Source organism: Lacerta agilis, chromosome 15, assembly GCF_009819535.1.
Source record: "Lacerta agilis isolate rLacAgi1 chromosome 15, rLacAgi1.pri, whole genome shotgun sequence".
Classification (NCBI taxonomy): domain Eukaryota; kingdom Metazoa; phylum Chordata; class Lepidosauria; order Squamata; family Lacertidae; genus Lacerta; species Lacerta agilis.
In genome coordinates this window covers 6,797,129-6,807,051 of record NC_046326.1, presented here as the reverse complement: position 1 = coordinate 6,807,051, position 9,923 = coordinate 6,797,129, and the positions used below count along the sequence as shown (strand labels likewise).

Genomic DNA, 9,923 nt, shown 5'->3' with positions numbered 1-9,923 from the left:
CGAAAGGAGCTGCAGGGATTGTTTTGGTCCTCATGCTATTGGTTCCACGAGTCAAACAGGCAGAGCCATGGGCAATCACTAGGATCCACAGTGGCTCTAAGAGCTGGCATGGAAAGTTGGAGCCCTTAAAGGGCCATGAAGCACTTATTACCTCCCAATCCCTGAATCTTCCAAGAACTGTTCCTCCTCCTCCTCCTCCTCCTCCTCCATCACCTCTTTTGCAACTACAGTGGTATCACAATTGCTTCCTCCTGTTTAGCTTGAGAGCAGATCTATTCTCCTTTCCCTTACCTCTGAAAGTTCCTTCTTGGTTTTATATTTTTTATATTTAAATAAAGGCCTAAATCATTTATATATCAGTATTACAACCCACATGATATTGCCGATGCTGAACTTGTTATATATGCTTGCTACACTGAAAACAGTATTATCAGAAAAGCTTTGTATTATTACCTTATTTTGTCTGTTTACATTATGAGCAAATGACATATCACAAAAGAAAGCTTTTTGAGTGACAACTGTGCCAAAGAACAGAGAGCTTTTTTGAGAGACAACTGTGCCAAAGAAAGCATTTAATAGGGCTTTTGCATTTTATAAAAATGAAGTGTTTCTAGCAGATGTTTCTTGTTTAATATATTAAAGATTTGCAACATCCAAAAAGTTATCAATTGTTTTCTTATTCCTCTGGCTCTCTTGATACCTCACACAGTTCAATATCTGGTTGGTCATAAAGTCATATTTTTTAAAAATCAAATCTGGCAGTAACAGAGTTTGGCCACAGTTACAGAGCAATAAATGGATTTGTGTGTCAACAATTTGAGCAACTGAACAAATCACATATGTCATTGTGACATACAAGCTTGTCTCTCAACATGCATGTAGGGACAAAAATTAACTAAGCAGCTCCATTAATCAGAGCGACCGACCCACCACCTATCTTGTGACACAGGTATGATGTGCAAGAACCACCATACCATGTTCTATAAAGAGATGCTTGCGAAGACAAAACTTTTTCTTCTGGGTCTAGGTTTAAAGCATGCATGTCTGAAACAACTTGCAATTAGATTTTCACACTTCTCTTCCACCCTCCCATGCCTAACTGAGGACCATAAGCAGACCAGAAAAACACTCATTCAAGTCAAACGCCAACTCAAAAAGGTATTTCTTGCTTTAGCTCGCTGACTGCCTTCAAGGGTGGATACTACTACTCACCAGAGATACGTATGGAAGCCTGCCAATATTTACACCAAAAGTTGTCCTAAACAGTATGCAAACCACTGCAATGTGGCCACTTCCTATACCTCTTGTCAGAGTTGAAGGGAAATAATTTCACAGGCTAGGTCCCCACCAGTAACCAGTTATCCAGGCCACCCAAACCTGTCTTCAATTATTACCACAGTAGGGTGGAAGGAGCCGTGCCTGAAGGATGCGGGAGATTCTTAGTGGGATAGGAGAGCAGGGGGGGGGGATCACATCTGGCAACCAATGCATCCCTTTGTTTCAGACAGTACATAGGTAAACAAGTCTAAAAAGCCCAGGACACAAATTTTCACAATCCTCTAGTGCTTATGATGGCTCATTTACCAGAAATAATGTATTAAGCATTAACTTTGGAAGTGTATACTCTATTCTTATCAAGCTAAGCCTCCTAGAGCAAAATATGTATCAGATCAGGAGGCTATTGGCTGCAAGCCTCTGAATCACTTGCAGCTTCAAGCTCATAGGCACGCTTGAGCCTTGATAAACATCTCCTTTTCTTCTGGAGTCCGGATATACTGCTCTATCTCACTGTCTAAAATGGGCTCATCCCCGGTGATAGCAGAATCTTCGAGGCCTAGCTCAGGAGTTCGTAGCCTCTTTGTGGGGTTCAAGACACAGGGTGGGAGCAAAGGTTTCCGCTTGCTGAACGTCTGCTTCTCTCCCGAAAGGGAGGCTTCTTCTACTGTTGCGGTGCTCTCATCTATTAGCTGCAGTGGCGCAGCCGCTGAGTTTTCTAGGTCGCGGTCTTCCGTAGTATCCACGATGCGGAAGGCAGCCTGTAGAAGCACACGGCGGTGCCGCAGCAGGTCACCGATGTACTTCGCCACGCTCCGACGGTCCACTTTCAGCACTCGCAACCAGCCCAGCTGAGAAGCCATTTGCAGGAGGATGTTGTGCAGCTCCTTCAGTCTCTGGTGGGCTGGCCGGGGAGCATCCATACCAGCAAGCTTGCAGAACTGAGAAAGGGTGCAAGTGAGGCGATCGACAGGCCGGAGAGACTGCCATGCCAGGAAGGCTGCTGCTGTCACTATGGGGATGGGGTGCCGGCCGGTCACTAGCCACGTGTCGCTGGCAAGTTCCACCATCTGGATAGTCCTTGCCACCAGCTGCTCCTTTTCTTCCACAAACTTAGTCGGGACGCTGGGTGAATTCTGGAAAATCTTGAAGCTGGAAAGATGAAAATCAAACAGCCCATTTAGATAGACTGCCTTGGGTTGGGAGATTTGGCAGGATAAAGAAGACAAATAGGTGAAAGAGGGACATGAGCAAAACAAAGCATAAGGGCAAAGGGCAGAAGGCCCTGCATTTTCCAAGGGCACCAAAAAGGCAAGAATCTTCTATTAAACAGCACTATATGGACAGGGCTGAATTTATACTATTCCTAACTTGTGCTCAACAAAATTCTGTTTGTCAGCTTCTTGCCCTCAATAATAATAAGAAGGATTTCCAAGCAATTACAGGATTGGTAGCAGGAGCAGAATTCACAATTCTGAGAATTATTTGTTTTTTTAAAAAAGGAAGTTTGCTGCCCCTGTGGCTGAAGAGAAAAGCCTAGAACTGCATGAATCTCAGAAATCAGGGAGTTTGAGTGTACATACACATATGTAAATACCCATTTCTTCCATGATGGAAGCACACAGCACACACAGGGTTCCTAGGAAGTCTCCCATCCAAGCACTGACTACACCCATCCCTGAACTTTAAGAAGCTTGCTGTTTCATCCGCCTTCCAATCAATATACCGCACAGTCCGTATGATACTTGTAAATTCTGTCTGAACGATGGAAATTGCACACCAACTTTGATAAGTATTGTCAAGGAAAGGGCACAAGAACTTTGACATACCTGTTGAGGTGGGTTTTCACCATATCCATCAAGCTGAGAGCAGGCACATCCAGTGCCAGTTCCTTCAGGAAGCGTAGATAGGTCTTTGCAAACAACTCCTTGTCTCCATAGAGTAGCAGGCAGACTGTGCCCATGGTCAGGGGCCAGTTGTGCTGGCGGCAGGTTACAAAGACACAACAGCCCACAAGCATCTCCTTCTTCTCCAAGCTGACTAAACTGAAGCAGGGACGTTTGATTGCCTGCTGGTAATAGGACACGGCTGTATCTTCAAACAGAGAAGGAAGCCGCAGAACTTTGCAGAGATCCCGAACACGTTTGACTCCTGTGGGGGGGAAATACAGTACTTAAGAAATGTTTCAACATACACATTTATCAGTGACAAATCTAACTGCAGGGCAGGTCTTTGCCTGTATGAAGCTGCCCATATACTAAGATAATTGTGGAGGCTCTGTTTCACATGTTCCCACTTTCAGAGGTTACATGGGTGGCAATCATGGACAACATATTTTCAATTGTAGTAGTGTAACTGCAGTATCCAAACCAAGCCTACTTTGGCTTCTCTTGGATATTGTGGAGAACTTTTTTAAATAAAAGCCTTTGAGGGCTCTAATTGAAAATGGCTGTTAGTATTGCTGTTTCAACTTCACATTTGTATTGTATTTTAATTTGGCTTTTAGTTATGTAAAGGTAGAGGGACCCCATACCATTTGGTCCAGTCGCAGACGACGCTGGGGTTGTGGCGCTCATCTCGCTTTACTGGCCGAGGGAGCCAGCATACAGCTTCCGGGTCATGTGGCCAGCATGACTAAGCCGCTTCTGGCGAACCAGAGCAGCGCACGGAAATGCCGTTTACCTTCCCGCCGGAGCAGTACCTATTTATTTACTTGCACTGTGTGCTTTCGAGCTGCTAGGTTGGCAGGAGCAGGAACTGAGCAACGGGAGCTCAACCCGACACGGGGATTCGAACCGCCGACCTTCCAATCGGCAAGCCCTAGGCTCTGTGGTTTAACCCACAGTTTTGCAGCTGTACACACAATTATAATGTCCATTTAATGGTAATGGAAACAGACTGGTCCGTGGTTAACTAGTCTGTCAATGATTCAGCAATCATTGGTCAGGCAATCAAACTGAACTCTGGACTCTATGCACCTCTAAAACTCTAAAATAGGTTGTTTTGATGTTGGTCCTACAGCAAATAGGTAAGACTGTTTTAAAAATGCAAATTTCTCTTTGCTTTTAGAAAGTGAAAAAATGCAGTTCTTGTGGATGACAGGCACATTAATTTCCACAAAGCATCAAAAGAGTAATGCAGAATACTTACCTCGCTGTACACAACGGCTCGTTTGCTCATTCTGACCGGTACTCCGTGAATATGTGACTTCTATGAGATAAAAACACACAGAAATCAGCCAAACTTTGGTCCAAGCTCTCAAACATGCACCCATTTTTAAACTGTTGAATGGTGTAGGGCAGGGGTCAGCAAACTTTTTCAGCAGGGGGCCAGTCCACTGTCCCTCAGACCTTGTGGGGGGCCGGACTTAATTTTGAAAAAAAAAAGATGAACGAATTCCTATGCCCCACAAATAACCCAGATATGCATTTTAAATAAAAGCACACATTCTACTCATGTAAAAACACGATGATTCCCGGACCGTCCGCGGGCCGTATTTAGAAGGCGATTGGACCGCATCTGGCCCCCGGGCCTTAGTTTGGGGACCCCTGGTGTAGGGCCTGTCTATATTTGAGTACTGCTTGCAAGTCGTATCCCAAATCCTATGTCTTTGTAAGATACAAAGTTTTGAGCTATTTTGCTATTCTTTGCCTCACCTTGTAAATGTTCTTCATCAGTATATGTGGTTGTGAGAAGCCCTTCAGTCAGAATGAAGCCACAGTCTGCGCACACCAGCTGGTTCTGAGCATAATGCGAGTCCTCTATAATTTCCAAGGAGCCACAGTCTGGACACTTCTTTTGGCTTGACATCTTAGCAGCCTGAAAGCATAAATCAAGTCCACAGTTGGTCACTGATATTCTGGTATTATTTAATTACTTCCATGTATTACATTTACCGTATATCCCACCTGTCCTTTGAGGAGCTCAAGGTGGTATAATGGTTCTCTCCCCACCCATTTTTTATTCATACAACAACTCTGTGAAATTAGCTGGTTGTATTATTATCATTATTATTATTATTAGAATTTATATACCATCCTATACCTGGGGGTTTCAGGGCGGTTCAAAGAATACTATCAACCTAACCAGTTGGAATTACCACAGAAATGTTGATTTTTTAATCATTTAATTAAGTATTTAAGTGTATCAAATTCTATTTGAAAATCACAGTCACTGCCGGGATGTTAGAAGACATAATAGGACAAAAAGTATGGAGAAGACAGGAAAACAAAGTCTTTTTATTTCCCTCAAAATCAAAGTGTCCCCTTGAAGGCCTACCATACTCTCACATTTGAAAAGTATCATCACAAAATCAGTCTGAGGATTCCACAGTATTTGGGACAGCGTTACATTTCTGAAAAGAGCTACAAAGACTACCAGGGATTTGCGGGGGCTGTCTTCATTTCTGATATGCAGAATGCAGCTTTAAGAGGGGAAGGAAACGCTCTCAAAGTACTCTGCTATTATCCCAAAATTCTGTGCTCAAATTACATAGGGCCCGATCCTGTCTTGTCATTGGAAGCTACTGTATTTAGAAGACTATTGGGGGGTGGGTCACAGTTTGTCCAAAACTGGAGGGAGCCAGGATGTGGGGCTTGCGGTTTTTCCTCTCGCGTTTGAAGCATCACCAGCATTTCCATTAGAGTTTGGTGCTAAGAAAATACCTAGCACCACGAACAATTTTCTGGTGGCCTGGCAAGACTTGCCCCACAGCCATTTGCTAAACAAGTGCTTCTTAACAACAACAAGTTGTTATGGAAAGCTCCTCCTTTGTTTCTCCAGAAGCTCCTAAATACAAGTGAATAATGCCATGGCAACCTGGAGTGCGGGGAAAGGGGAAGAGATGTGAACAGCTGGCTGGTTGGGGGACATAGGAATAAGAGGGGGGACCTGACTTGTGTGATTTCCATGATGGTGATGTAAAAATTGGGGTTTGGCTCTTGCTTCCCAATTCCCCATGGGACTCTTGAGTCCCCTAAGTCCATGATCGGCCAGAGAAGAATGGATGGAGGCAGAATCCAGTGGAAAGCAAGGCAGATATTTATTTTTCTGTTGCAACAGAGTCCCCTCCCCTCCTTCCAAGGAGGGAGAGACCCTCAACAAAAGTGTGCAGGAACCTTTAAAGACTTTTGACATTGCCCAACAACCCCCTTAGCCAAAGACCACTCCAAAATCGTCATACATATATCATAGGAGGCGGTCTATAGCAGAAACCCTGCCTACAAGGATACCTGATAATGGTCGCCGATTGCATTATCTGGGCAGCCTTGCCATTCTTTCGTGGTGGTTAATACTTTAGTTCCTGAAGCCAGGTCATAGGCTCACCCTATTCATACACAAATACACCCTTAAGAAAGGATTTGTAAAAAAATAAAAAATAAAAATGGGAAGGCTTTCCCTATTTGCCTCCCTTACTGCAGAGGAATATTTGAGGTCATTGGGAGTCAAAATGGCTTCAGGATTGCTCTCCCGTACTATTTCAGACACATGGCTTATATATTTAGATATGTGTGCATTTATGAATATTTATTCTATATTTGAGGCCTTAAAATTCTTAGAACAATGGTGAGGAGGAGGATTGCTAGCGGTGCTCACAGAATGAGCGGCAGGTGAAGGGGGTTTCTGCCCACACCACTCGCGGGTTGCATGCCCTCCAAAAAAATCCCATCTCCCCACCCCACCCCCCAAAAAAACAACCCCGGCCTGGCTCCTAGATAGCCACCCAGGAGCCTCTTTGCCCCTTTACGCGGCCTGACTTACCTTCTCGCCGCCGCTTTCGCAACACCGGAAACCGCCCCGCAGGGGGAGCTTTTTCAACAGGGCACACGCTGCTTCCGTGCAATCCCCATGGCAACGGGGCAATCGGGCCCAGACGCGCTCCAACGCTTAGCGGCCTCCGGAAAGAAACAAGGGAGCGCAGGACAGAGGTTCCGCCGGAGCCTTCTCAGCTCGAGGGCGTTAGAGATGCGTCAGCGCCGCCTGCCCCGGCTGGGAGTGCGAAAGGCGGCGAGGCAGCCTTTTTGCAAAGGCTGGAGCATTTGTGTCTGGACTGAGGGGTTGTCATATCTCCGGGAATGAGCTGGATTTACAGCCTTTTCAGCTCCTTTTCTTGGAGTTTATTCTTGGAATTTAATAAAAAAAAAATTAAAAAACAACACCACCTGGAAAGCTGAAGACTTCCTTTTCCATCTTTGTAGTAAATCTTCTGTTAGCAGCCTCCCTTTGCCTCATTTTCACCCTATCTTTCCTGATCTTTCCTTTGCATTTTTCATTTAAAATAAGTTCCCCTTGGAATACTGGTAGATTTTTGAGTGGGGCGGACACCAGCTCCTTATGTAATAGGGGGAAATATTAATATCAACACTTAGGACTGGAGACATACTCTGCAAATCTAGCCACGTTGACTCAGGTTGTAGCCTTAATCTGGATTCAACCAAAATCTACCTTTCTGTGACTTAAATCTAGTCCTGCCCTCTAGGAAAGTAGAGAGCAAAGTTTTTGCCCTATCCTTTTAGGGTATTTCAAGAGTGCTGTGTCAAAGTACAGTCTTATTCTGGATAGAACAATCAGACCGATCATTTAGCACTTTGATAATAGCTTCAGTGCTGTGCAGCTCCACATGCTGTGGTTGTGAAACTGGTACCACATTTCCCAGACCTCCTAAAATAGGCGAATCATAGCAGCATAATGCTTCCACTTTGGGGAGACTGTTGTTTATTAAGTCAAACAGCTAAAACCTAAACTATTTGTTAAACCTAAAACATGGGTAAACAACAATTCTTGCAACAGCAAGTGGAACCTGAAAGTTTTGCTGTGGGGATGCAATTCCACAACTGTGCTATGGGACCTGTGGCATCTCCAAGAGAAGTATTACAAGGCACTCTCTTCCATTCCTAGCCTAACTTGCACAAGCCCTCAACCTTCAGCAACCCTCATAGGAAGTAAAGGAGGACTACAGAAACTGACATATGTACACACCATATACAGTACAGTTATGAGCCATGCACTGCACACAAGGGAATTTAATGCTACATTATTATGAACAAATTATGGATGAGCAAAACGCAAACCAGCAGATGGCGCCCTTTTGTTACACTTGGTGCTCTCCCTAAAAGTTGCTACATTGGACAAAGGTGTTAACCAGCTTAAATCTGATTTTTGTTGCAGCAGGGGACCCCAAAATTCCAAAATACAACTGAAGCTCTAGGATGCTGCTACACACAGTATCCATGAGAGTGCAGCAGTGATGGGCATTCAGAATATGACAAATTCAAAAATGTTCTCATTTAAGCAATGCTTGAAAGGAGGGCAAGGGGGACAAGGGACAAGATTTTTTGTGGTTACAGGTGGAGAGGCAGTTTTGCACCTGACCTGGCCTCTTCTGATAAACAGAAACACAATTATGCGAGCAACAACAAAAAAGCAATGTGTTGTATCCAACATTAGACCTACTGAGAGTGGGCCCATTGAAAATAGTGGCATATTCCCACTGCTATTTTTCTTGAAAATGAAGTGCTGGAACTCACTATGAATTCCTCCCTTGCTCTCTTATAATGGCAATGGTGCTCACCTTAGAGGTGCCGGAACTGAGTTCCTGTGAGGTCTGGCTGGGAAAAAACCCTCTGCATCTTACCATAGTGAGGAAGACAGATCAGGTGAGTTGCGTAGCTGCTGTCCAAGTATTAACTGGTGCTGGGCAAATTCAAGGCCTCTGCTCTCCCTTGTGGTTCATTATCTTTAATCCATGCTTGGATTGTATAACCTTCAAATAGAGGACTGTCCTCTCTAATGGAGCACACAGTGCTACTCTACCCTAGTTTTGATGCCACAATTATGGAATGCCCCATAGCAGGGCAAAGTTCAATCCCTACTCACCTCACCAGCCAATGAAGGTATCTGGCAAGCCATTCAGGGAAAGGTAAACATTATGCTGCTGTTAGATAGATGTTGAATATGGCGGACCATTTTTGAATCATGCTGTACCTTGAGCGCACCTAGCCCCAATGAAGGCAAGCAATTGGAAGTTTAGGTCTTTATTGGTGAAACATTCGATCACATCAGGTACAAGGGATCTATGCTAGGATTGCCATATGTGTTGTGATATCAGTACAAGCCGAGCTGCAAGAAGCGAGGCACCTGACCTAAGGGTCATGTTTCACACTGTGGGAAATCCAACAATCATTCCACACATGTGATGTCATTGTAATTTACATATGTACTTTACTTTCTGTTTTGCATCGGAGATGCAAGACGCTTTAATAGACAGCTCTGAAACAACGAGCTGGCTACGCAGAGACATTCTGCTCTTTATCTACAATAAAGTAGGTTTTAGCCAAAAGGCTTGTGTGTGTTGTTTTCTTTTTTTTTTTTTTATAAGAATTTATTGACATTTTTACTTATAACAACATACAACCTTAACCACACCTACATTTATACACATACAAAACAAATACAATTACACATCTATTACAAAAATTGCCATGATTTTTCTTCTTAATTAGACATCTCAAAAAAAAAAATTTTCTTTTTCCAATCTTGACAGTTGACTTCCCCTGCCTTTTCACCTTCGAGTTTATATCCATAATCTACTTTTTAACCTCTTCATTTAAAAAATTAAACTTAATTATATATATAAAGTAAAACATTCA

The 9,923-nt window shown here is 43.7% G+C and overlaps 1 protein-coding gene across 1 annotated transcript; it reads right to left on the bottom strand.

The window, feature by feature from the left end:
• Window positions 1-555: 555 nt before the first annotated feature.
• BRF2 (BRF2 RNA polymerase III transcription initiation factor subunit) lies at window positions 556-7,126 on the bottom strand. Its single transcript, XM_033171649.1, has 5 exons — window positions 7,036-7,126; window positions 4,932-5,094; window positions 4,426-4,485; window positions 3,105-3,426; window positions 556-2,427 (listed from the first exon to the last, which is right to left on the bottom strand). The coding sequence occupies exons 2-5, from the start codon at window positions 5,083-5,085 to the stop codon at window positions 1,719-1,721; spliced, it is 1,245 nt and encodes a 414-aa protein (XP_033027540.1). The 5' UTR covers window positions 5,086-5,094; window positions 7,036-7,126; the 3' UTR covers window positions 556-1,718.
• Between the last annotated feature and the right edge of the window lie 2,797 nt (window positions 7,127-9,923).

Excerpts from the sequence above, each read along its gene's own strand:
- BRF2 (XM_033171649.1), bottom strand. The coding sequence starts at position 5,085 with ATGTCAAGCCAAAAGAAGTGTCCAGACTGTGGCTCCTTGGAAATTATA. Across the intron at positions 4,486-4,931 it reads TGATGAAGAACATTTACAAG|AAGTCACATATTCACGGAGT; the intron begins GTGAGGCAAAGA and ends TTTATCTCATAG. Across the intron at positions 3,427-4,425 it reads GAGCCGTTGTGTACAGCGAG|GAGTCAAACGTGTTCGGGAT; the intron begins GTAAGTATTCTG and ends TCCCCCCCACAG.